Source organism: Mastigoproctus giganteus, chromosome 7 (genome assembly GCF_048544385.1).
Source record: "Mastigoproctus giganteus isolate SK-2022 chromosome 7, ASM4854438v1, whole genome shotgun sequence".
NCBI classification, from domain to species: Eukaryota; Metazoa; Arthropoda; class Arachnida; order Uropygi; family Thelyphonidae; genus Mastigoproctus; species Mastigoproctus giganteus.
The window spans coordinates 23,964,168-23,990,477 of NC_143581.1; the positions used below are offsets into that span (position 1 = coordinate 23,964,168).

The following is a 26,310-nucleotide window of genomic DNA, read 5'->3' on the forward strand; positions in this document are numbered from 1 at the left end:
CCCATTCCCACAAGTTAATCATCCAATTCGAGGGAGAAAAGATCTACTTCATTCATTTTTACTATATCCCTTAAATGTCTTATACACTCAGATCTCGTAGAAGTTAAGTTCTCAAACTTTGCAGTCCACACCTTCTGAGCCTTCTTCATATGTGCATCGGTACGCGCTCGTTACCAATCTTGTCGTCCTTTTCTGAACCATTTCCAGACATTGTATTTTTAGGTGCTGTTTCCAGACCTGAATACAATGTTCCAAATGCGGTCTAACCATCGCCCTGTACAGAGGGATTATGACATCCTTCTCCCTTCTAGCAAAGACTTTGTAAATAATAGACAGGACATCTGACTTTCTTTTGTCTTTCTCCATTCTATACCTTAACTACTACTCCCTTCCACTATCTTTATTTTCAAAAGGGTTTGCCTCTTCCATCTTTGAGTACAGGCAGACAACTCAGTAAGTGATCTTAGGTAGATGGCCCACCTTCTCGCAGCAGGGACCAGGGCCAGGAAGCATCCTTCCATGTGATAGCTGTTTCTTGGTATCAAAGATGCCAGTCGCCCAACAGAACTACAGAATCCAAAACATGACTGATCTGGCAATGCTATTACACAGTTTAGATTATGACAGAAACCTTGGAAACCCAGAGGAGAGAAACATAAATACAGCGTAATACATTTAATTAATAATATGGTAAAAATCATTTAATTAAGCTTTTTTTTTGTCACACAGGAAAAACTAAGGCTATGAGATGTCCGTGTATTGCTTCTGTACCGTTTGAATGCTCCTACAGATAGATAAACAACGCGTTACCTTTCAAAGCTAGGGACATTTCAAAACACTTATCAGTGATTCATCTTATCTCCATGTAGATATTTATACTTTCCTAAGAAGATGTGTAAGCAGCATTATTGTGGAGACAGATAACTACACTTCGTGCGATCTTAGACTTAACAGTCTGAATAAACACAGATGGAGCATCTTTTACCCTTTCTCTTACTTTCCAATGTTTCTGCTGATTATCTCTACTAGAGACAATGCCTCTTGAAATGTGGACAATGACCTTAATTAGACTGGTGTTTACACGACCTAAGTTCCAAATGTACTTCAATATAAACAGCGTTACCGACACTAAATTACAAATTCATATTTTTTCGAGAAGTTTCTGAAGGAGGAAAATGGCTGACATGAGAAAAACAGCACAAAAAACACCTCTCGATTTTTAGTTTGCTGCCGAGGTCCCTTTTAAATGATACTAATAAATACAAGGCAGAACTATTATAAAGATATTGGCAACTGAATAATTTTAATGGGTGTGCCAAGGTGTTAAACTATACAAGCACATTTAGAACAAACTGGTTAAACTCATTTTATTGACAAAACAGGAGTATTGTCAACAAAATAACAAAATTTAAACTTCTGGTTAGGACATCTAACGCTGATATAATGGAAGCAAAATGTAGTCAATGAAAATAAGTGTGAGCTGATGAGCTTTGCTAATGCACACAAGAAAAACAAACTTAATTTTGCTTATTGTGTCAACAACAAGGCAATCAAAAAGTTAGTACAGCCAAAAATTTAGGTATCTTTATTAAAGAATCATTTTCCTTTGATGTCCATGTCTCAAACATTGTAAAGGCAGCTAGCAAAAAACAAGGTTTCCTGAAAAGAATTAACTGAGACTTCAATCAATTGGCACTTTTCATCTTTCTCTACAAAATCTATGTTAGGACAGCCCTAGAATTTGCCTCACAGGTCTGGTCCCCACATGCAGCTTACCAAAAATTAGAAATTGAAAATATTCAAAAGAGAGCAATACAGTACGTTTGCTTTAAAAGTAGCTTTGGATACAATGAGAAATCCTACCAATAATGGTGTGTATTCTTTGGACTTGAAACGCTGGAAGAAAGAAGAGCTAAAGAAAACCTTCTTAATCAGCTGTTAAATGGTACCCTGAATTGCCCTCATCTCTTCTCACAAATAAATTTCAACGCACCGACAAGAGCTTTAAGAAACCATCCACTGCTGAAACCATCCTATGCAAGAACAAATTATGGATACTACATCTTCTATAACAAAACAAATCTGGAGATATTTGACACCCCTGGACACTTCAAGAGGCAACTGAAATTGCTATCCTCTTCTGTTACCTGAACCTTAAAATTGACTCTTCTTGCAAACCCTAAGGTTCTGATTGAGAAATATGTGTGTGAAGAAATATCAGTGCTCTACCTTACTCCTACCTGTTCACTTAAACAGGACGGACCAGTCCTATTTTTATTTATTTTGTTTTATTTTTATCTGTAGATTTTATTTACTGTTTTGTGTTCTCTTTATGTACATTTATTTTTCGCTTTACTTTGGAAATGTATACTCCAACTGCTTTGAAGCTGCTTTGTAGCTGCACACTCGGGCACGTTTGATTGCTGTTTTGTAGCTGTTAACAATAATAAATAATAAAATAAATAATAATAATAATCTGATCATCACTCACAAACTAGATGCCATTATTAGGCTGATAGTACAGGAACTATTAGAAGGAACTGTTGATCAGTCACAGAAGAACTCAGTGCATATATACTATTAATAAAATGGAGCAATATTAGGAAAATATAAGAACATCGAGGTGGATGAATAATTCAGCTAATTTAAAAGAGCAGAACGACATGGGCAGCCTACAAGTTGATCCCTAATAGTACCTCAGAAAAGGTTAGGCAGTAAGGCAGGTTATGAGGAATGACTAAAGGAACCAAGAGCGGCGGCAAAGAGTTTTTCGCGTTGTTAATAGAAAGAAAATAATTATGAGGGCATCACTGGACTCACGGCTGGTTATTTGAACTGGAGAGGTGGCAACGTAATGGCAATCCATAAAGGTTGTTCTAAGGGCAAAGTGAATAACTAGAAGCCAGTTAGTCTGACTTTAGTGTGGTAGCAAAATCAAGGAAACCACGTTCAAAAGTGATACAGTATCATTCAGATATAAATGGAGTTCTGAAGGATAGAGAGCATGGTTTTATAAAGGGAAAATCATGTGTAACCAGCCTGGTTAGCTCTTTTGACAGATTCACTCATTCATGAGCTGGATGTAGGAATAATTTTGACGTTGGTTTCGAAATCAGGATTTTAGTAAAGAATTTGACTCAGTCAAATGTTACTGTATTAGCTAATGATTACTTCAGATTGGGCTAAAGTAAGACGTGGGATCTTCTAAGGATAGCTACCGTGACCACTGTTGTTTCTGATTCTCTTAATTGACATCGACAAAGGAATACAGGATGTGATGTCAAAATTTGCATATGATTTCAAGATCGGGAGACCAGTTGTGATCAGTGCCAAGTAGCGCTTCGTGAAGACGACTTCAATAAACTTTAGGGAAGGTCAGAGAAGTGGCAGCTATGTTTTAATATAGGAAAATACATAGTCCACAGGGAACAGCGACTCCAAAATATAATTTATGTATTTGGTGAGGTTGAACTGCAAAAAATAAATAGAGGAAGGGATTTGAGGGTTACAACATGGGCGGATATGGAGTTTCTCCATACAATGCAAACTGGCTAGGAAGACCCATTTTGCCCTGTCAATTGATTTATCGAACATTTGCTTGTAGAGAAACCCACTCTACAAGGCAATTATAAGACTGTATTTGGAACGCTTTGATCTTAGCCAAAAAGCCGAGAACTGTCGGGGAAATAATCACTGTCCTCCCGAATCAGGTGGAAAAAGCCCGGGCTCGAATCCCGTTAATAACGCGAGAAAATTTTATGGGCTTTTTTTCACTCCGTGGCTGAGTTAGTCGGTCTAAGGCATGTATAGCAAGGTTCCCCTCCACGGAAAGTAAGATTCTTCGTCCAGCAAAACAGAGCAGAAAACACAAGCAAATTTAAAGACAAAATACACAGACGAAGTTGCGGTTAGCCCTAATATGGCAGTTGTTTTATTTTTTAATTTTTTTGTACTTGGAATAGTGTCTTCGCGGATAGCATAGTGGTTAAAATCACTGTCCCCCCACACACCGGGTCGGAATGGCCGGCTTTGAATTCCTCCAATAACGCGAGAAACTTAACAAGAGCCCATTAAAATGGGCTGTTGTTATTGGGTTTTTTAGCATTATCAGTGACTAAGACCATATTGTATCTTGTCTGTAAAGTTCATGTGTTCGTTTTTCTGTTTGCTGGACGAAAAACCTGATTATCCGGGAGAAAAAACCATGCTTCCTTCGTCTGAGACCAACTAACTCAGCCACGTTGTCAAAAAAATTCCTCTCGTCATCGATGGGACGTTTTTAGTCTTTTTGTATTCCGTGGCTGAGTTGTCAATCTCAAGAGAGGAGAGCAACTTCCGGGAACTCGGTTTTTCGTCGAGTAAAACCGACCACAGAAAAAACGCAATTTATAGACATAATACACATGGGTAGATAAGGTTGTTCTCATGGGTGGCTCTAGGTGTCCCTAATATGATAATTTTTTGTACTTGAAATATTGTGCTAGGTATGATAAGTGCACTTAAATAGAAAATATCCAGCTTTGTGAAAGGATTCAAAGCTCAGCAATCTGCCTGTCGAGATCACCAATTTTATCTGGTGAGATAAAATTGCATCCATATTAGGAAATATTTCGAATATGTGGGAGTTTATTTCGATTATGAGTGACTAGGTAATTTTGAGGATCTAGGTAACTAAGTACTTTAGAGGGGGACCAATTTGAGGTCTAATAAGGCTCTGAGAGGAGAAGGTAAAATGAATGAGATTGAAATTTTTACTGTTATAAATGGTTCCATAAGTCGGGTTCATAAATTTAAACTATGAGGTTTAGACTGGATTATAGGAAGTTTTATTTTAGCCAGTGAGCTGTTAATTACTGGAATAAGTCGCCTCCATGGGGTGTTGAGGGTGACAGCTTGGGTATGATCAACGACCAGGTGGATAGGAACCCACGTGAAGACGGAGTCACACAGATAATTTATGTTTTTTTCTTTCTTTGGTTGCTATAGAAAAAGATTGGGATTTCCTTGTATCATATGCTAATACTAATACAATACAGTAGAATATTTTTCTATTGGGAAAAGCACAAGATTGCGTATAAAATTACCATAAATATTCTACTTAATTTACAATAATTTCTGCCCTGGTGGGTAGCACAATTGGTAGAATCGTCCTCTTCCCCACACCGAGTGGAAAAGACGTCGAAGACTTGAGGAATTTTTATAGACCTTTTTCACAACGCAGCTGAGTTAGTCGGTCTTGGGCAAGGGGAGCATGGTTTTTTCTCCCGGAAACTAGGGTTTTTTTGTCCAGAAAGCAGAAAATCGACCATAGAACAGACGCAATTTACAGATAATATACACGGAGCAATATGACCTTAGTTGCTGATGCTCCTGAAACCCTATTACAACAACAATAATTTTTCTGTTATTTTTAAAAATATTATACTATAATATTTTTTTAATATGATACTTTAATCATCATGTTAAAACAAAAGTATTAATCCTCATTTTGAAATTTACTTTACAGATCAACTCCTTTTTAAATACCAATAGATAATTAGAATCTAATCCTTGTTCTCAATAGATAATTAGAATCTAATCCTTGTTCTCAATAGATAATTAGAATCTAATCCATCAAAGTTGAGTTGTTTATAATCTTGTATTTCTTAACTGTCTCCTTAGTTTTAGGAGGTTTGTTTGGAAATAACTATCTGTCGAGGAGAAACGGTGGGGAAACACAAGCAGCTCCTAGAACGAGATTTATGTTGTTCACCCGTAAAAATCCAGCAAACTATGCAATTTTAATTGCAGGAGACGAAGAAAGGTTGAGGAATTCTAATTTCAATCCGAATGCAGAAACGAAGATAATTATACATGGATTCTTAGACAGCGGTAGAGGATATACTGAGTGGATGGAGGTAGGCTAGTAATGATTGATTAGCATTATTTTATTTGTTTTACTTATTAATTTTTTTTAATGAAAGCACTATTAATTACCATTTAATAAATGGTATTTATTTAATAAATACCATTTATTAAATAAACTCTGGGAAGAATATACACTGAGTGATCACTGAATTATGACCACCTACCTAATACTTCGTAGGCCCTCCTTTTGCCTTCAGCACAGCAGCTATTCGACGTGGCATTCATTCAACAAGATGTCGGAAGCGTTCGGGAGGTATGGCCAACCAAGCTATATGTAATGCGGTCAGCAATGCAGGTATGGAGGTGATTGGTGTATCCAGACACCTGATATGCCTTTCCATAGTGTCCCACAAGTGCTCTATGGGATTGATATCGGGGGAATTCGGAGGCCAATCGATATGCTGGAAGTCAGAACTGTATTCCTCAACCCATTCCTGCACAACAAGTGCCCGATGGCTCGGCGGATTGTCATCTTGGAAGACACCATCGCCATTCGGGAAAAAGTGTAACATAGCGGGGTGTACACAGTCAGCGAGCAGTTGATGAGAGCGGAGACCATTGATACGTTGTTCCACATGCACCAGGGGTACAAGTTCCTGCCAGTGAAACATGTCCCACATCATATAACCGCATCCACCGGCCTGCACTTTTGATACCATGCATGATGGATGAAGAGCCTCGTGTTGTTGACGCCAAATCCGTACACGACCATCCACGGTGTGGAATAAATAACGTGACTCATGCGACCAGCACACTTTCTTCCAGTCTTCTAACGTCCATTTGGCATGCTCTTTGCACCAGGCGAGTCTTTTAGGTCGATGAACATTGGTTAGGAGAGGATTCCGTAGGGGTCGTCTGCTGGTATAGCCCATACGTGCGAGCGCGCGACGCGTGGTCATGCCAGATATTGTTCCGGGTTAACTCACGTTGTATTGATAGTTAACTCTTCAACAGTGCTGCTCCTGTAAGAGTCGTCGAACCCGCCGCTCACTTCTAACATCAACCTTTCGCTGACCTTTGAGTTTTGCCATCGGGTCGTTGTTTGACCATTTGGACGCCAGTCCTGGTTGGCGGCTCTCGAACACCTCACCAGTTCAGCCGTTTGGGAAAGAGGCACCAGCTCGTCGAGCACCCACTATCTGTCCTTTATCAAAGTCCGATAAACCCTTCCTTTTACCCATCACGCTCGGAATTTTACTACCTGCTGAACCACTGACACCTTATTTATGCTACATAGGTCGACTAACTGCGCACTCTCGTACCTCACGTGGTCAACGAATCGCATTCAGTTTTCATAGGGGTGGTCATAATTCAGTGATCACTCAGTGTATACTCTGCTTCACCCAAGTTGACATCAAAGCCTATCTTAACTAGTTTAACCTGTTTATGTAATACTCCGATATACAAAAAATTATTCAGTGGACTTGGATACACGATTTTTATGCAAGAAATGGAATATTAAAGATCAGACATTTTTTTTTTTTTTAAATTGATTTTATTTTGTATCCATCATTATGTAAAAGAAATGTCTTGTTGTGATCGACGTCTTTCTGTTTGACTGTGGGGAAAAATATGATGCGTTTAAACACATTGCAATTAAAAAATATATGCTACTGTTAAGTCATCATTTATCAATTTATATTAATACATATTTTTCATTTTATTTTTGATATTTTAGTTAAAAAAAAAAGAAGACTGCGCTACAACCAGAATATAGTGTTCTATTAGACAGGCTTCGTTTGATTTTGCTGCATTGTAAAAATAAGTTTTTTTTCCAGTTAGCTCCAGTTATAAACTGAAAATTTTTTCTCTGATAATTAATATAAAAAATAAGCATTTTTAAAATCCTTCTAAAGTTAATATTCATTGAAATTTTTAAGAAGTAAAGTCATCTTCAGATTAATCTCAATATTATTGAAACGTTTTTGTTAAGTCGCAATAGATGGCAGCACTACATCAATTAAAGTACGCTTATAGTAACAGAATAAACATACGAATGAAATTGTTATAAATATTACTTATTTGTATTCATTTTGAAAGTAACTTTTTTTATGGATGGACAGACAGAGTGATGCTAATTGGCACTTTTGTATTGCCAGTGTAATTAATATTCGGAATTTTTGGATAATAAGCTGCAAATTTGTTTTATAAAATCAGAGCACAGATTAAACGTTCTGGAGACTTGTGATCTAAACCATATTGGCATGCACTGCCATCTCGCGGCAAATTGAAGAGACATTTGCCATGATACTTGGATATACAGTGCTCTACCATTGCATTCTTGCATACAACGCAAGAAAGCAAGCTTATGAAGAATCAGCTAAAAAAAAAAAAAAACCTCCGATTTCACTCATCTATTTACTCCAAATTCTTGTCCAGCTCAGCCTTAAATTTATTTAAGCTATCAACTTCCACAACAAGAGATGGAAGTCTGTTCCAACAATCAACTACACGCTGGCCAAAGGCAAATTTCCGCACATCTATTCTACAACTATCTTTCCTTAGTTTGAATCTATGCCCCTCAGGTTCTTAATCTGAGTAAGAGGAAGAATCCCATTAGCATTAAGCTTGCTCAACCCGTTCAAGGCCTTATACACCTCAATCAGATCACCTCGCATGTGCCTAGTCTGCAGGCGCTGCAATTTGCATAATTTAAGCCTATCTTGCTAAGAGTGCCCTTTTGTTCCCCTCACCAATCTTGTTGCCCTTCTTTGTACTCGTTCTAGCAACTCTACATCCTTCCTAAATTGAAGACTCCAGACCTGTACACAGTATTCAAGGTGTGGCCTGACCATCGTACAACAGGATAATCACCTTCTTGTCCCTGCTAGCAAAATCCATATTGACAAGAGTCTATGACCTGTTCTGGCATCCGTCTGCACTGCTCAGCGAGCTTCATATCTGACTACACAATTACCCCCAGGTCTTTTTCATTCTCCACTTCCCTGAGCGTAGTACCACACAGTTGGTACGTTTCTCTTGGGTTACTGCTACCCATATGCAGTATTTTGCATTTGTCAATGCTAAACTTCAGTTGCCACTTGGACATTAAGAATGATATACCCTCATCAATATCATTGATGAATACACAAACAACAATAGGCCCAGCACCGAATCACGGGGAACTCCAATAATAATATTAGTCCACGAAGAGCAGTGTCCATTCATTACCACTCTTTCTCGTCTCCCACTCAACCATCCCTTTATCCATTGTAGCAACTTGCCCTTAATGCCACACTGCTCCAATTTGTATAGCATATTGGAGTGTGTTGCACATGGAAGACCCACACCCAGTGTGGGTCTTCCATGCATGATACTGTTTGATACATGTTTGATACACATGAAAGATCCACACCCAGTGTGGGTGTGGATCTTTCATGTGCAACAGTATCAAAAGCTTTCCTGAAATCCAAGTATAGGAATTCAAAATTATTTTTTTGCATCCAGTTCCTTTGTGACCACATCGTAGTATCCAATCAAATTGGTCAGACAAGGCCTCCCCTTAACAAACCCATGCTGTGTCTGAACTAATACTGGAGTCTTGTCTAGATGATCCTGCAATTCTTCTTTAACCAGCGACTCCATTATTTTCCCCGGAACACAAGTTAAACTAACAGGTGTACAGTTACGTGTGTCACCTTTTGAACTCCCTTTGTGAACTGGGGATACATTTGCACACCTCCTGTCCATGGGTACAGTTGGGTGTTTGTAGGTTTCCAAAAAACCAGAATTGAAGCGGTCGTCGATTTGAAGGCCGAATGGCAAAAAATATCGGAGGAAATTTACGCAAAACTGGTGGAGTGTCCCTTGGAGACTAGAGGCTGTCATAAGGATTAAAGCTTTCAGCACACACATTAATTTTCCTGTAAATAAAGTTTATCTTTAGATATGCTGAATATTAATGGTAGAGCAGTGTGTGTCTGTATGTACACTGTCCTACCATTAATGTCCTGATACCCCTCCATGGATGGGGAAACAGGCCCTATGCATGCAACACGTCAAAGAAACTGATATAAATATGCACACTGAGCTTCGAACAGACAATTGCAAAAGTGGGCATGCAACATGACACGTTCAGCAGAACTGATCACCTGAACAAATGCTAGACGCTGATTAACATGGTGTAAAGAGCGCGAATCCTGGACTGTAGAGCAGTGAAAAACAGTCCTATAGACAGACGAGTCGAGATTCGCACTCTACCGGTCTGATGGCCGTTACTGGGTGTGGCGAATGCCAGGGGAACAGTTCCTTCCTGATTGTATCCTCCCAACAATGAAGTTTAGTGGAGGCAGTGTCATAGAACGGGGCTCCTTTCATGGTTTGGCTTAAGCCCATTAGTCGTTATCGACAAAACCATGAATGCCGTGCAATACCAGGACTACCTGGACAATTATGCACTTCCAACATTATGGCAATACTTCGGGAAAAGCCCATGCCTGTATGAGCAAGACAACGCACCATGTCATACTGCTCGGTCGTAACAGAGTGGTTTGAGGACATGGATGTGGAAAAGTCGAATTGGCCAGCCCTGAGTGCTGATCTGAACACTATCGAGCATTTTTTGATATGCATTGGATGGTCGGGTACTTGCACGTCGAGATCGCCCAAAGAACAAGGCCGAACTGGTGGCTGCGTTAAAGGCCGAGTTGAGGAACATATCACCTGTCATTTATAAAAAAGCTGGTTGAGAGTATGCCGCGAAGATTGAAGGCCGTCATAAAAGCAAAAGGTTTCAGCACAAAATATTAAATGACACAATAAAAGCTCTTTTTTGTCTAAAGGCAGGTGTCCGGATATTAATGATAGGGCAGTGTATATATACACAAATGATTTATTTTTATGGATGCTAACTGTGAAAAGCGAAATATAGAAGTAACGTTTTAATGAATTAGATTACAATCCATTTTCAATGAGGATGTACCTTTGGGTTTCAAGGTTCTATTGGATAACTGTGCCATTAAAACAGGAAATGTCATAGAGCAAAACATGTATCATTGTAATGAGGTGACAAATAAGTTATATACAGACAGTTGCTCGTGGAATATTTTTAAAGGGTAAAATAGCATCCATTGATTTAAGCGAATCTGTGAGGAGTAGTTCCTATTTATAGAGACTGACTTTAGAAAAGAAAAAGACAACAGGTGTCATTATCAAAACAAAACAAAAAACAAATCTAGTGAGTCATGTTTGGTAGTTGCTCTTTTATCATGAAGGAAGTACCAAAAAAAAAGAGTTCTGCTTGCCACAAAGCAATCTCACGGTTCTTTACCTTCCACTTATAAGCTTTCTGTTTCCTGTAATGCTAAAATTTGTTTGATTTTTTAATTTTTTTTCGAATATTGCATTTCATTTAAATGACACTTGATAGCACGATAAGATTAACAGTAAATTGAGTTAAAGCTACGCTTTAACGGATGTCAAATTAACGAACAGCGTCCAATGAACCAGAGGTTCCATTCATCCGTGACACAAAACATTTTCACAGTTAAGCAGGTTGCTAGGAAGTCAGAATTTTCCTCAATATCGAGAGGTCTTCAGACTCACAATAACCAATTATAATAATGGAAAGTTAAATTAAGCTAAAACGAATTAACAATTCCCAAAAAGAGTGGAAGATAAATGATAGGTAAAAGTAAATTTTTAGATTATATTTAGAAAATTATGTATAATTATAAAATACACACAATGTAAACTGGATGGTACAGTCCTTTATCAGTCACCATGAGTTTTTTACATAATGTTTATACCACTGTTCATGTTGATACTGTTTAGACGATATATCTTTCTGGTGGAGAAGCTTGGGGCCCTCAGTTTCGAAGGATACAGTTTTACGGCATGTGTGGTATCTCGAAGCACTGCATTTCGGTGGGCACTGTTTCAATACGGATTGGATGCCATCAGTAGAACTGGAGGTTAGCAGAAGGACTTGGATTTAGCGTTTTAATCGAATGCTCCGAAACGCTTATGTATCAAATATTACGGGGATTTGCTCTTCGATTCGATATCTATAAGTGGATTGGGTTGCAAATTTATCCACTTTATTTGATTCCAATAATCGAATAGCTGGTAGTGACTAAGCAGTTCAGTTAAGTCTTCTTTATTTTAGCATGGACATCTGGACATGTATTGTTTCCTATGTAGGACGACCCTAAACATTAGTTTAACTTTGTCATGGTTCTGCCTTCGTGGGTAGCATTGTTGGTAGAATCGAAGCCTTCCCCACACCAGGCGGTAAAGACCTGGGTTCGAGCTTGGTCGATGCCGAGAAGAGTTTTTATAGGCCTTTTTTTCACAACGTGGCTGAGTTAGTCGGCTTCAAGCGAGGGTACCATGGTTTTCTCTCCCGGAAAACTCCGGTTTTTCGTCCAGCAAACAGAAAATCGACCAAAGAACACACGCAATTTACAGACAGTATATACGGGGCAATCTGGCCTTAGTCACTGATGCTGCTAAAACGCAATAACAACCACGGTTCTCTGTTATGATATACAAAACTCTATAAAATAAAATGACCAGAAATAATTGTAGATGTTTCAACTGTTTCCATTCACAGTGGTAAAGCCAGTGGGATCGTGATAATTTTGTGATTGCCATATAGCATGACTGACTTCTTATTGCAGGCTTGGACATTTTAACCTGAAGATATGACACAGCAAAATGAAACCTACGGTGGTACCATTGACAGTTCACCATTCCACGTATATTTTCGCAGTTGGACACTGTTGCAAATGATCTCTGCCCACGAAACGTGGGCAAAGATCATTTGCAACAATTTTTGCCTATCATTTTTGTGAATGGTACAAAAAGTTCTTTCGTATGTTTGTGGTTTAAGTTGGATGATGGACTAGCCTTCCTCATTTTGAATACGTAAGAGAGAAGGTATATCCAGCACTCTGTATCACTAGACAGGGGTTCCCCATCTTCAGAAACCCTAATCTAATGATGCAATACGTTGTTAAGATCGCTTTTAAATAATGACAACAAGAAACATTTGAACTCTCGACTTTGGATGATGCATCAGTGAATAAATGATGTTCCAGGTAAAATAGATATATTATACATAATATACACTAAATATTCTGGTGCAGACAAAATATATTGAAAAGAAATAAACTGCTCTACAAAATTAACAGAACAAAATGTTTTTTATGAATATTTTATTATGAGCAGTGGCGAATATTTCATAAAATAGACATTCTGGCATGCAAATTTCTAGTATACAATAGAAATCGATCTATTGTCTTATGCAGGACGCCTCTGCTCAAGTGGTGGAGGAATATCTTGAAACTGAAGTTATCCAACGACTGCCGTGTTCAGCACGATCACCAGACTTAAATCCGAACGATCATGTGTGGGAAACCCTTGGACGTCTCATTGCACGCCAACAGCCAATTCCTCGGTCAGATAAGGTCTCAGCTGGTGAAAGAATGGGATCTGTTGCTCCAGAATTTTATAAACACCCTTATAGCGAGCATGGTTCACCGCTGTCAGGCCTGTTTAGCCGTTGGAGGGGATTTATTAGATTTCCTTGTTATCAATTTCTTTCTTTGATAATACAATATATCAATATTAGCCATATAGTCAGTTAGCCATACAGTCAGTTCCATGGCGTGTATTTAAAAAGTCCATGTCAGTGTCCATGAGCTAACAGTTTGAGTTCACTGTCATTGTTTCAAGTCAGTAATTTGATAGTAGTAAATGTCGGTTCCCAATGGGTCCCTAGGGTATGCTGTCCGGTAAGCGTTATTTTCAAGGTGCAGTTTCAAGTCCAGGGTTGTCAAGTCTGGTGCTGTCATTTTTCAGTTGCCTCTCATTAGAATTATTTATTTTGTTGGTCATTTATGTCAAGTCAGTTTTTCTAGGTAGTTTGTCCATTTCCGATGAACTAAGAGAGGAAGTCAAAGAAATGTGGCATATAGAACAAGTAATGACAGTCCCAATCACCGTGTAAATCACTGGCATGGCGCAAAAGAGCCTCCATTAGAATCTTGCAGCAATACGCCTTGCAGCGAACACTTATATGGAACTCCAAAAGGTTGCGATCCTGAGTAATCTGTAGAATAGTCAGAGTATTCCTCAACCAATAACAGCAACCGGACATAACAACCACCCCACGCACCTGGTAGCAGTATCCGTAAACTTATCAGGTTGTGCAAATGGAGATGCAGCCTTAAGCCGTGGATTAGTTTTTGGATCAATCCGTTCTTTTAAAGCAGAGCATTTTTTGCGTTTTCAATAAGCAACTATGGATCTACAGCTGAAGTGCAAAATGATAATACAATGATTATTCGCGAAATTTCTGTTGGCATATGTAAGACCATTTTAACTGAAAATTTAGATGAGGTTAGTAGCAGCCATGTTTGTTTATGATTGCTGACAGAGGCGAAAATAAACTGAATGAAGGATTTTATATCTGTTGAAGATTATGATATATTTTATTTTATGATATTTAAGATATTTTTTTTCCTAAATAAAAAAATGCTGTTAATTGTTCCTAATATACTTTTACATTTCAGAGGATGAAGAATGAATTCCTGAAACATGGAGATTATAACGTTATTATAGTCGACTGGACTAGTTATAATCTTCCACCTTACACCCAAGCAGTGTTAAATACGGAAATAGTAGGAAAAGAAACAGCAAAACTGATAAACTCTCTCCAGGTAAGCCATGTATGGTACTGATTACTAATGTGACTTACAAACTTCCATTGCCTTTTATTGCTTGTGATGGTCTTAGTCGCCGATGCTCCTAAAACCCAATAAAGGTCATTCAATTATTTACGGTCTTCCTATTTGAGAGTTGAGAAAATGATTATGCTAAGTTACCATGAATATTCAATCACCAACTCTATACACAAAGAGCCTGATTTATTAGAGCGAACACACTACCTTGTTATCAATTACCTGCGGTATTAGGAAGATACAATCCTGCAGTGATTTCCATAAGCAGCAAAAAAATTTAAACGGATAGTTCCTAGTAGAAATATTGAATCTACTTCCCCTTCTTTCAGCATATTGCCAAATCTTTGGTACCACAAGTTTTTTAGATTTCCTTGTTATCAATTTCTTTCTTTGATAATACAATTTTTCAATATTATTCATTTTAAATGTAAATCTACGCAATCTTGCCTTATGATATAATATAAATATAAGTTCCAAAGTTAAACTTAAGCCGTACAATCTCGTATTTTGTGAGATACACTGGAATAGACAAAGTACAACGAACCAAATCATGGGAAACAGAAGGTTATTTTCATATGAAATTAGTTTAAAATCCAGACTCAACCAAAAACAAAACGCTATTCACCAAATCGAAAAGTTGCAATGAAAATAAAGACACGCAACCTAAAATCATCCTTCAAATACATGAAGTGAATGAAAATCTTCCTTTAACTTAATAAGCAGAATGTAAAACAAAGTAATCTTTCAGAAACATCTCCAAAGAAGAAAGTTATTCTTCTAAGTTAACACGCATGCAGGACCGGTCCTCAAGTTAGAACCCAATTTCTGTAATTCAAATTGCTAGGATGAGCCAACAGTGGTACAAAGAAAACAGAAAACTTTGTTCTATTCTCTTTCTTTTTCCTTTACAATTCAACAATTTTACTTGAGGGTACGAAGTTAGTGTTCAAGTGATATTTAATATGAAAAATAATCTTCTGTCTGCTGAGAGATTTGGTGTGGTATGCTGCCTGCAAATACAAGAAACCCTTGCTTTTAACTTTAATGAAGTATACGAGACAACATACAAATTTTACTTTTCTCAGGAAGTGAAATTCATCTGCTAATCTCTCTGGGAAATTCGGGAACCTAGAGACAGGAATCCAGTTAGCAACAATAAAAAGATTGGTTAAGAATCGCGTTGTGGATTTAATCCATATAACTAATTAACTGTTGATCCTCCAGTTACTTTTCTTGGAACGTGATTAATATGCTGCATTGAATTATATGACAGTTTATATTGTACTTTATTATTACTAATTTAGAATCTTTCTTTTTATTAGGACGCTGTTGGTGCCAAACCAGAAAATTTTCACCTGCTAGGACACAGCTTAGGATCACATGTTGCAGGTTATGCTGGAAAACATGTCAAGTCGCTTGGAAGAATTACAGGTAAGTTTGGCATATGTAAAAGTTCCTTTTTAAACATACAGAAATGGTAAAAACTGAATTGAATATTTCTCAATACACCAGTGGTTCTGAAACTTTCGGATTCATATTTTTGGCAGCCTACTGCAAGTAAATGGATGATATCAATATTAAGATAGCCTCTTCCCCCCAAGATTATCGATATGAATTTTGAGTTGAAAATTATCAAGATACCAACGCGACAATTTTAATATTTAAATCTTAAATTGAAATAAATAAATATGTTAGAGTACAAGGAAAGTTTCAATCAGTTCATTCTGGAAAATGCAAAGAATAATTATACTTGGTTCAACTAAAAACATAATATAACAAAATTTATATGAAATTATCATTAGATATATAGATTTTTATGCATTTTTTTCTCATTTTACGACTAGGTCTTGATCCTGCCGGTCCTTATTTCTATCAAACTACCCCAAACAAACGGCTGGATAGGTCAGATGCACAATTTGTTGACGTCATTCATACAGATGGTGGATATGGAGTTTTAGAAGGTATTTTCGAATGAGATAGAAAAGTATTTTTACGAATTACTCGCAGTCTGTAATATTTTCGATATAACTAAGAACTAACGAATCAAAGCCTAGTAGGCGAAAAGGTTTTTTCTCCCGAAAACTAGGAGTTTCAGAAAATTACCTCAGAACACACTCAATTTACAGACAGGCTCCTAAAAACCCATCAACACACATTTTAAACAATATATCATTTATTCTTCTTCTTTAATGTACAACTAAAAGTTGTCTTATTTATTTATAATGTCTTTTTTTACTGTAATTGTATTTTTTTTGTAATTTATTATTTAAATACTTTTTTTTTTCAGGATTAGGCATAATGGAAACGATTGGACATGTCGATTTTTTCGTAAATGGAGGAAAAGACCAACCAGGTTGTGCAGAATCTAAAATTTCCACATTTTTAACCAGGGGACCCATTGAGGGTAATTTATTTTCTTCACCTTGCAATTTTAAAATAATAATAATCATAAAACTGAGGAGCCACGTACAGTAAAAATAGCCTATGCATAATTGTAATGTGATAACTTAAACCTAAGTTTTGAGTTACTTGTAATAATTAGTTATTGATAAAAAATATATATATATATGTGTACGAATTAAGATTGTAAATCACTGGTGAGAAATAATTAATTTAATTGACAGAATACCTGAAAATATTAGGTCTTTTTTGAAAATTATACATTTCTTCGCTGATTTTATCTCAACTTTCATTAGTACAATTTTATTACTGTACATGTTAATTGAAAGACACCTAACGGTACAAAAATTATTCTAAAATATGAAAATATTAAGCATTTAAAATTAACATTTAAATATTTAATAGTAACTTTAAACATTTAAAAGTAAACTTTTTTTCCCCATTTTTATCGAAGGAACCGTTAACTTCCTCATCTGTGACCATATGCGTGTTGTGTATCTGTATTTAAATTCTATTAATAATGAAGAGTGCTCCTTTATTGGAATAACATGTCCGAACTGGTCAAGTTTCACCGATGGAAGATGTGGTGATTGCAGTACAAATGCTACCAGATGTGTTGAAATGGGATCCAATGCTGATAGACAGAAATCTCTGTATACAAACATGCCTCCTAGACGATATTTCATGAAAACCAGTGCAGATCTCCCGTATTGCTGTAAGTAATAATAATTTACATTTCTTTGTTAGTATTTTATTTATCTTGATTCTGTTTTAATCATCTTGATAATGTTTCCTTATTATCAAGCTATGCTTCTGAAATTTATACTGTATATAAAAGAGAAGATCAATTAGTTGCTCTTTATCTATGTGAACTGATAGGAGCCAGTATTATTTAGCATGGTCTAAGTAGCATTGGCTAGTTAACACCAGTATTAACTAGCACGGCCTGCTCTTTCATTCAGTGGAAGGTCAAGGGACGTATTTTGTTTTCGAAATTTAACTCCTACTGATCTCAATGAAACTTCAATAGATCTCAAGTAGATCTCAATGAAACTTCAGGGGGTTCAACGTAGATGGATCGATCTGTTCTTTTGATCAAATTTTCCAAAAATGTTTTTCAAATTGACATCGGAAGCTTTTTTTTTAAATCTCTGCATTGTAGTTTTTAATGCAGGAGATCCGTAATTTTATTTTGCCTTTTGTTTTGTTTGTCCTTTCCTCACTTTCGTTGAGGAAAGGACAAACCTATATTTTGATCCCTGGAATATTATAGCGCTAGCTGATCTAATAATTCTTATGGTCACATTTTATAATCATTTAATATTTTTGACTTCAGGATACTGAAATCCTATGGAATGCAGCAATACATCAATTTGTGATGAAGTTTTCATCAAATATATTTAAAATAATAAAAACATTTATGAAAATAAAGTTCTAAGAAATTGCTTTAACTCCAACAAAACTTAGAAATTATTCAAAGCGATTATCTTGATCTTGGATATCAGTGTTGTATAAAGTGTTTTTTTCTGGGCTACTAGTGAAATTATAAGAGTTATTAATCAAGGAACTCCGGGTTCCTTGATTAATTTCAAATTTGTTTAAAAATGATTATGATTAATTTGTTTAAAATTCATTTTCAAGAAATGTTTTCTATATAACGATAATCTTTCCTTAACTGGGAAGACACTAAATGGAAAGCAATTAGATCAAAAAATGGGAAGCCATATATAAAAGAGAAAATCACATTGAGAAAAATCAAATTTGAGTGGCCTTAACTGAAGAGGTTATTAGATGATGGATTATGAACAGTATTTACAGCTGGACAGAAAATATCGAAACTTTACAGATAGATTGAACGTTTCTTCTTCAGAGTTGAGTGGAAGGGGAAAAAAATTCCGAAACGGCTCTTTCAAAGTTTATATTAGTTTAATACATTTTGTATATTTAATAAATTTACAAGTACAATTAAAAATTTGTTAAAATTTGCTATGTATTCTGAAATTATTTTATTATTTTTACCTGTTTCTTTCGTAAATTTTGTATTTTGTACTACTAATAAGGGCAGAAGCCAAACAGAGTAACTATTCAATTATTTTTATAGTACACCAGTACCAAGTGATTCTTCAACTTGGAGGAGAAAGAAATGCCGGTGAATCCAGTAGGGAACCACTTATTTTGAATATAGAAGAGGAAAAAATGTCTTCCAGGATTACTTTAAACGAAAGGTTACGTTATTTTAATATTATTGATAATAATGTACAATTTAAAAGGCATTTTTAAAGTATATTAACCAGATCCGTTTGCCCAATTAAGTAATTTATCAATTGGAATAAAAAAATAACATAACAACTAAATACTTAAATGTAATAATTTACAATCTCCCACTGATGGTGACAGTGCTCAGTCTTTAGTCGTTTCTAAAGAGAACAAGCCTGAGAGCTGTTACTTTGAGTTAACTGCAAAAGTTAACTCAAAGAAATGATTTCAGAAACTGTTTCAAATATTAAAATAACTTGCTTTTGAAACGAAACATATAAAATAAACAGGCATGAATTTAATTGTTAATAAGTTTACTGAGTGACTGAATGAGTTTGTTTTGCAAGTGATTGAAGACAAAGTTTGTGCAGTACAATATCTACCATTGTCCCCCTACTGAATTCAAAGCATATTATTTTCTGACAATTCTTTAATTGTTATGTATTGTAAGTTTTTGAATGAATGATGCTCAGATCACACACACGCACACACTGTTTGAAAAAAGGTGTACTATGGGGAATGTTGTGGTACTCTTAACCAGCAAACAAGTCCAATGCACCCAACACGTGATGTGGACACAGATTTGAAAGTGGCTGTAAAAGTAGGTATGTTGATCTTTGCCAGCTAAAGTCAACTAAGAACTCGTTCTAAAGATATTTGCATTTCTCCTAAGGTTGTTTTATCGGAACAGTCTCAGCTCTATGGCTGAGTTTTGTAAATATTGTCTACTGAAAGGCAAGGAAAGCATAGGACTTTCGCCAAACCGGTTGCCGATAATGAAGTTTGAAGAAAGCAGTGTTTGGTTGGTAGCCATGATAGAGGACGCTAATTACAGGGCTACTGTTGAAAAGATCAATGTTACTGCAAGTGAAACTGCAGCAAGAAATCAATTTTTATACTCTAATGCTAGAGAAAAATAGCAACAAGTTATCATCATATAGCCATCTATATGATTAATAAGTTTCAATGTAACGGTTCAAAATTCACGTGGTTCACACATGTGATCTTACAGATATCTGTAATTAAGTTGCAAAATTTATTTTCAGCTAGTAACATTCTTTCACTGAAGAATAAAAAATGGAGAGAAATTTTCAGAAATCAGTATGCTTCTCCTTGTAGGCATCACATAAATTGGGGAGTCGCTTGAAGCTTGAATCTTTCACTAACTTTCCTGCTTGAATATCTACAACCAATAATTCTGATATCGGGTATCATCGTTATAGTTAAAATGTGTACTGCATGTGTTCTAGGCTTGGCGAATCTCGGTTTCAAAACGAGATTAAACTATATGTACAGTATTAGATATTAGTATCTAACAAATAACTAATACATCATTAGAATAAACTAATACTATAGAGATATAGCCATGAATGTTGTATTTGAAATACTCCAGATAATAATTAAAAGTTCTACAGTGAAATATTATTCACAATTTTGGAGAAACATGATAATTCTGATTTGCTAACCATCACAGTTATCGGAAACACCGTTATTTCGTTTAGAGCCTCTTAACAAAGATATAGATGTAAAATTGTAAGAATTTTTGGAACTCTAAGAAGAATTTTTTTTGATACTTATGGATAATTATTTATAGAGAAGAAACGCGTGTCACTCTAACCTCATTATCCTGCATGGAACTTAATTCCTTCCTGATTAATTTTAAACGGGATGAAATTTAATCACTTCAATATCAATCATTCCTCTTAAAGCGATACAGAGATCCACACTATCGTGAGATGAGTGAACATATTTATGCTACTATCATATCATATTATTTTTTTTATTAGGTTATTATTTATGATTGTAGCATTACAACTATTCACAAAACAAGTAGGTTAATGCCTTTCTGAGAATGACTTTTTTTAAATATTTTTAATCGTCAGACATGAAACGTTCTCTTTTGTTTTTATGAAATATGGCTGCAAAATCTATTGGTTTATCGGAGTAATAAATCTAACTAGCTACTGTATAACCTAAACTACTGAAGCAATTATACAATAGGTGGTCAGTAATGTATGAAATATAGCAACCTTCTGTAGTTGTTTAGCCTTCTGTCATCCATATCTTCTTCTCTACGCAGCTTATGACTGCTATTTTGAACTTTGAGGATTGAAAAACATCTAATGACAGTATTATAGAGTTTGAAAAAGGGGTCTTATATTAGCTTCCTTTATGCTAGTGAATATAAGATCCCTTTTTTCAAACTGTTTAATAGTGTCATACAAACTATGGTCCGCAGTCCGCATACAATTTGTGAGATTCAATCCAATATTCATGGGCTAACCTTAAACTTACAGAGGGTTCTCATTTCCCATGACTGTCTGCGAGTAGAAAGGACCAGAGGACAAGCACTCAGAGTCATCATCATTGCCACAGATTTCTTCAAAACTTTCATGGAGTGATATGAATAGTGGCATATCTTTCACAAGTCATTATTTACGTTTCCCAGATTAATTTCCCTACATTAATTTAATTTGCTCTACTTAAAAATGAATACGCCAAATATGAGACCCTGTCGCATACTGGAGATCCCAATGAGTTTCATGTATTAAGATCTTTATAATGGCAGTTATAAAACACACTTTAAAGTTCAGACGTTGTTAACCGAATTCCAAGCCAATCACAAAAAAAGAGAGGAATCTTTCTAATTATAAACTTGTTTGTAAACTTGCCATTTACAAAATCTACAAGTTCAGGTTTTTATAATTTAAACTAAAATTCTAGTAATTTAACAATAATTTTATATTTTTGGTTTATTTGTAGAGGTCAGGATACTCTGAAGAATGGACGTATCTATACATACCTTACAGCTCTAAGAAACCCAATCACAGATATAGAGAGTGCAACAATAAGTTTTGGAAATCGAGGTCGATTTTCTCGTTCAAGAGGAGGATTTTCAAATTCCAAACTCCATGTAAAGCGAATTCAGATAACTCCTATAACTCCCCCAGGCCGAAGGTAGTTTTTACACATTATGCCAATTAAATTTAAAAAAAAAGTAAATTTAAATAGAGACACTTATTAATACTTGTTTTAAATTCACAAAAGAGCAGTCAATAAATTTTCTGGTAAGATTTTTTTAAAGTTCTTGTTCCAGTTAAAAAGAATGGGAACATTATACGTAATTGCAAAGATAAATTGTATTTATTATCGCGATTTAAGACTAATATAAAAATAAAGAGAAACCTCAGAGCCTGAGGTCTCAGAGAAAACTGCAACACTTCACCAGATCGTGACCTATATTTTGTTTTGTCCTGGACACTTGGTCATGAATACATTGCATAGTAAGCTGATGTAAAGATATTTAAAAAAAGGTCACTGCCATTATTTCAAAAGGAAAATTGCTAGATTCTTCTGAAATCACCAAGGTTAAATTTTATCGAAAGAAACACTTATTGTAAATATTATTATTTGGAGATTTACCCTGCCAATAGAAGAGGAAATAAGGCCATGAAGTATCAATAATTGCTTTAGATGCTTTTCAGGATGAAAATCTGGATTTCCGAGATTAAAAAACAAAGTCTTCTAGCCCTCGCTCGACTAAATCAGCCACAAAGCGAGGAAAGTTCATTGAAGTCGTTCTTGAAATTTATACTTTGAGCTTTCACTATCGATATCTGGCTGATTCATTTAGAATGATTCCAGAGTTATGGTTCTGGCGTACAACGGACGATGAAAGCAGTTTAGAATTTATTTATTTCAAGCTGAATGTTTTAGAAGCCTGTACAGATAGTCATTTTAGCCAAGAACTGAATTTCCATAGAACAGGATGGAAGTCCCGTCTATTTTTGATTTGCAGTACAGCTCTGAGTTAAATGAAACAATACCAAACTAATGCACAAGCGGTTTTGATTCCATCAAATAAACTTCTTGATTTCCAAATTTATCTTTTTTTTGAAACAGTTAAAATTTGTTGTTTATAAATATAGGCAGAGCAATATCAAAAATTTTACGGAAGATATTTAACATAATTATTAAAGTATTCTAGACGAGCCCTGCAACCGGAAAAAGTCTCCAAATTTTCCCGATAGAGCATATATAAAGAAAACATTATTAAATTAAACAAGAGAACGGTAAAATGTTTAGATTTTTAAAAAAGTAACATGCAATTTCTGCTTTTCTTCCTCCACACAAAATTAAACACGACCCAGTTTTGTTAGTCATCGTATTTTTCTGGAGGAGTGAATCAAAGTTATGAAACTTTGATTCCATAGGCAGACTATTGGAAAAAAAATCGAAAAAAGCTAGATGCCGAGTGGCCAAGAAAAAGTTCAAATAATGCTTTGTTATACTGAAAGCTTAAAGGCCTGGATTCTAATTTCTCAGAAAAATAATGAAATCTAAGTCATTCTTTCTTTTCCACTATGAACCAAGCTTCCTCAAAAATTATGTCTAATTGGAGCTTCTTCAAACAACAATATCTAATTGTAGTACGCAAAGTCGAAGAATATCGCTATGTTTAGTACGTTTCGGGAAAATTTTAGTTTCCTGATAACGCTAAGGTTCGAACCCAGGCCTTTTCCAGGCAATCTGTAAAGACAACGATTGTAATTATTGTACTAGCCGCGAGGATCACCAAGGGAGGAGTGTGCATTTTGCATAACAATCTTTATTAAGAGAGATGAAGCCCACCTTGCAAAAAGATCTTCAGAATAATAATTTCTTGGAACTACCAGAATGAAAGGAGCTCCAGATCCTACGACCAGATCGTAGAAGATTTGTTAGTTTGTAAAAACTCATATATGCGGTTTCAATTCCTGCACAATTCTAAAACCCAATTATGCTATTGTCAGGATGGTATTATCTTAAAAGAACTCAGCACACCTGAATATACGAGAGATGGATAATTACCACCGACGAATCTAGAATGTTTTTTGAGCTTTATATAGCTTTATATTAAAATTGTAAGTTAAATATTTTTAACCTTATTGCAACCGGGATTACTTATATTCAATAAAGAAACTTTGGCTGTAGGTCGTTAACTCTGGATGTAGGAGTTAGTGTCAAAAAATATAGCAGATAGCATAGAGTGTCAAACCTCAAGGTTTAGACACTGTATTCTATATTTTATGTAATACCCAGATGCCTAATGGAAATGCTTTCTTGGTTTGTATATGTTTAAAACAGCTCATGGCGTGAAACTGTACTCCATCTACTGAGATTGGAAACCTACAATGACTGAAATGCCTTTAGAAATTACTCCAGTCTATGGCAGGGCTCGAACCCAGATCTCTGATCATATCATGGAACAATCACACAATAAATATTCTTGTTCACACCGACCTGACGGAAAATATAAATGAAAAAGTTTTAAAACAGTAAAATACAGTCCGCCCATACAGAAAAAACGAATAATAGGAAATAAAGGAAAACACCAAAAACCAGAGAAACATTATATTTTTCTTTGTAGGTTCAGAATTTTCTCCTTCCAAATGAATTTCATAGCACCAACGTTTATTTTTTAATAGTTTATTCTGACATTGCTTTATCCTACGTCTTAATACACTGGTGTGCAAAATTTAAGGACTAGCCAGGTTTTCACTTGTAGCTTCTCATAGGAGTGTCCTGGATATGGGAAAAGCATACCAAAGGAACCTCGTGAGGTACAGGGATGATGAAGGAAACAACAACAGAAAAAAAACGGTACAGAGGGACTTTATTCAAAAATGGCAACATAGAACTGGCTGCCATGATACAGATGCATCACTGCCAAAGATGGAACAAAGGGAAGAGGTGGTCCTCAGTAGGAGATATGGCCACCCCTAATGTCGATGCAGGCTTTGCACCGCCTGTCCATACTTAGAACAATTTGTTAAGTTCTTGCAATTACATCGTTCATTCCCCTGTCAGCGCCATCTTCAGCTGGTGAACATTTTCTGGTGGGTGTGGACGTGCCGCTAGGCGTCTCCACAGAGCTTCCCATATGTGTTCGATGGGATTTATATCCGTGAACGGGCAGGCCAATCCATGCGAACAATGTCCTCACTTTCCAAAAGCATATCAACAGCTGCAGTGCGATGGGGTGTGGCGTTATCATCCATAAACACGAACTCGGGACCAATGGCACCGCGGAACAGACGCACATGGGGAAGAATTACCTCAGTACAGTAGCGTGCACCGGTTACAGTACCGCCTTCCAGTATCTGGAGTTGTGTATGTCTATCCAAGATAATGCCTCCCCAGACGAGAACACCTCGACCGCCATATCGATCCCTTTCAGTGATGTTTGCGCGGTGATACCGTGTGCCAACCTCTCGCCAGATTAGCTTACGTCTAGAATCGCTGCTGAGATTGAATCTACTCTCATCAGTAAAGAGTACCTTAAGTAAAGATTTTGTGGTTGTAACCTTTAGAAACAGTGTTGGTCCTTAAGTTTTGCACACCGGTGTATGAATTATACGTGATCCCATAAGCATAAAATGGAAATAGATGCCAGTCATTTTAATATTTTTCTTTTCTTAGAACTACTAATAAATTTTATTTTTTACTTTCTAGTGAACGAGGCTTAACTGAAAAGATTATATTATGTGGAAATCCTGAAAATCCAGTCACGTCGAATGAGGTAGTAACTCTGAATGTTGGAGAAGCATGCCGTAAAAAGTGATTGTAGTCAATAAACACTTACTGTTGAATTGATCTTGTTACTCTCTGTTGTTAATGAATAAAAGAAAACACACAATGAGACTGCGTAATTTAAAACTTAAGAATTTAATAAAAGAATCTTCAAATGCTCTCAAATGTAAATTGTACGTGCGAGGTTTAAAAAAATTGAGAGGAGATGCAATTGAGCCGCCTTTCTCTCTTATATTTAAATCCATGGAGATTAAGTACAAAAGCGTTTGTAATTCTTCTACTATCAATCCCTTTTGTATGGTTAGATTTGGTTAGCATTGTTTAGGGTTTGCGCTGGAGACCACCAAAGACATGAGGCTTCAGTACATCGTGAGTAAAAAAGCTCTGTTTTTTTCAAATGCAAAATAAGCCATTCATAAGCCACTGTGGAAAAGCTTATAAAAACTCCTTTCGTCTTATTAAGAAGTATTTCTCAACTTCGGCTCTTGAT

General features: G+C 36.0%; 1 protein-coding gene across 1 annotated transcript in view; it reads left to right on the plus strand.

Moving 5' to 3' along the window:
• Positions 1–25,884, plus strand: part of LOC150082653 (pancreatic triacylglycerol lipase-like) — a 38,820-nt gene extending 12,936 nt beyond the window's left edge. The window contains exons 2-10 of the mRNA XM_090377566.1: positions 5,662–5,897; positions 14,424–14,570; positions 15,914–16,022; positions 16,436–16,552; positions 16,879–16,995; positions 17,446–17,706; positions 19,093–19,216; positions 22,011–22,205; positions 25,743–25,884. Coding sequence (XP_090233692.1) covers positions 5,662–5,897; positions 14,424–14,570; positions 15,914–16,022; positions 16,436–16,552; positions 16,879–16,995; positions 17,446–17,706; positions 19,093–19,216; positions 22,011–22,205; positions 25,743–25,851 — 1,415 coding nt within the window. The 3' untranslated portion in view covers positions 25,852–25,884. The remainder of the gene's footprint in view (positions 1–5,661; positions 5,898–14,423; positions 14,571–15,913; positions 16,023–16,435; positions 16,553–16,878; positions 16,996–17,445; positions 17,707–19,092; positions 19,217–22,010; positions 22,206–25,742) is intronic.
• Positions 25,885–26,310: the final 426 nt, after the last annotated feature.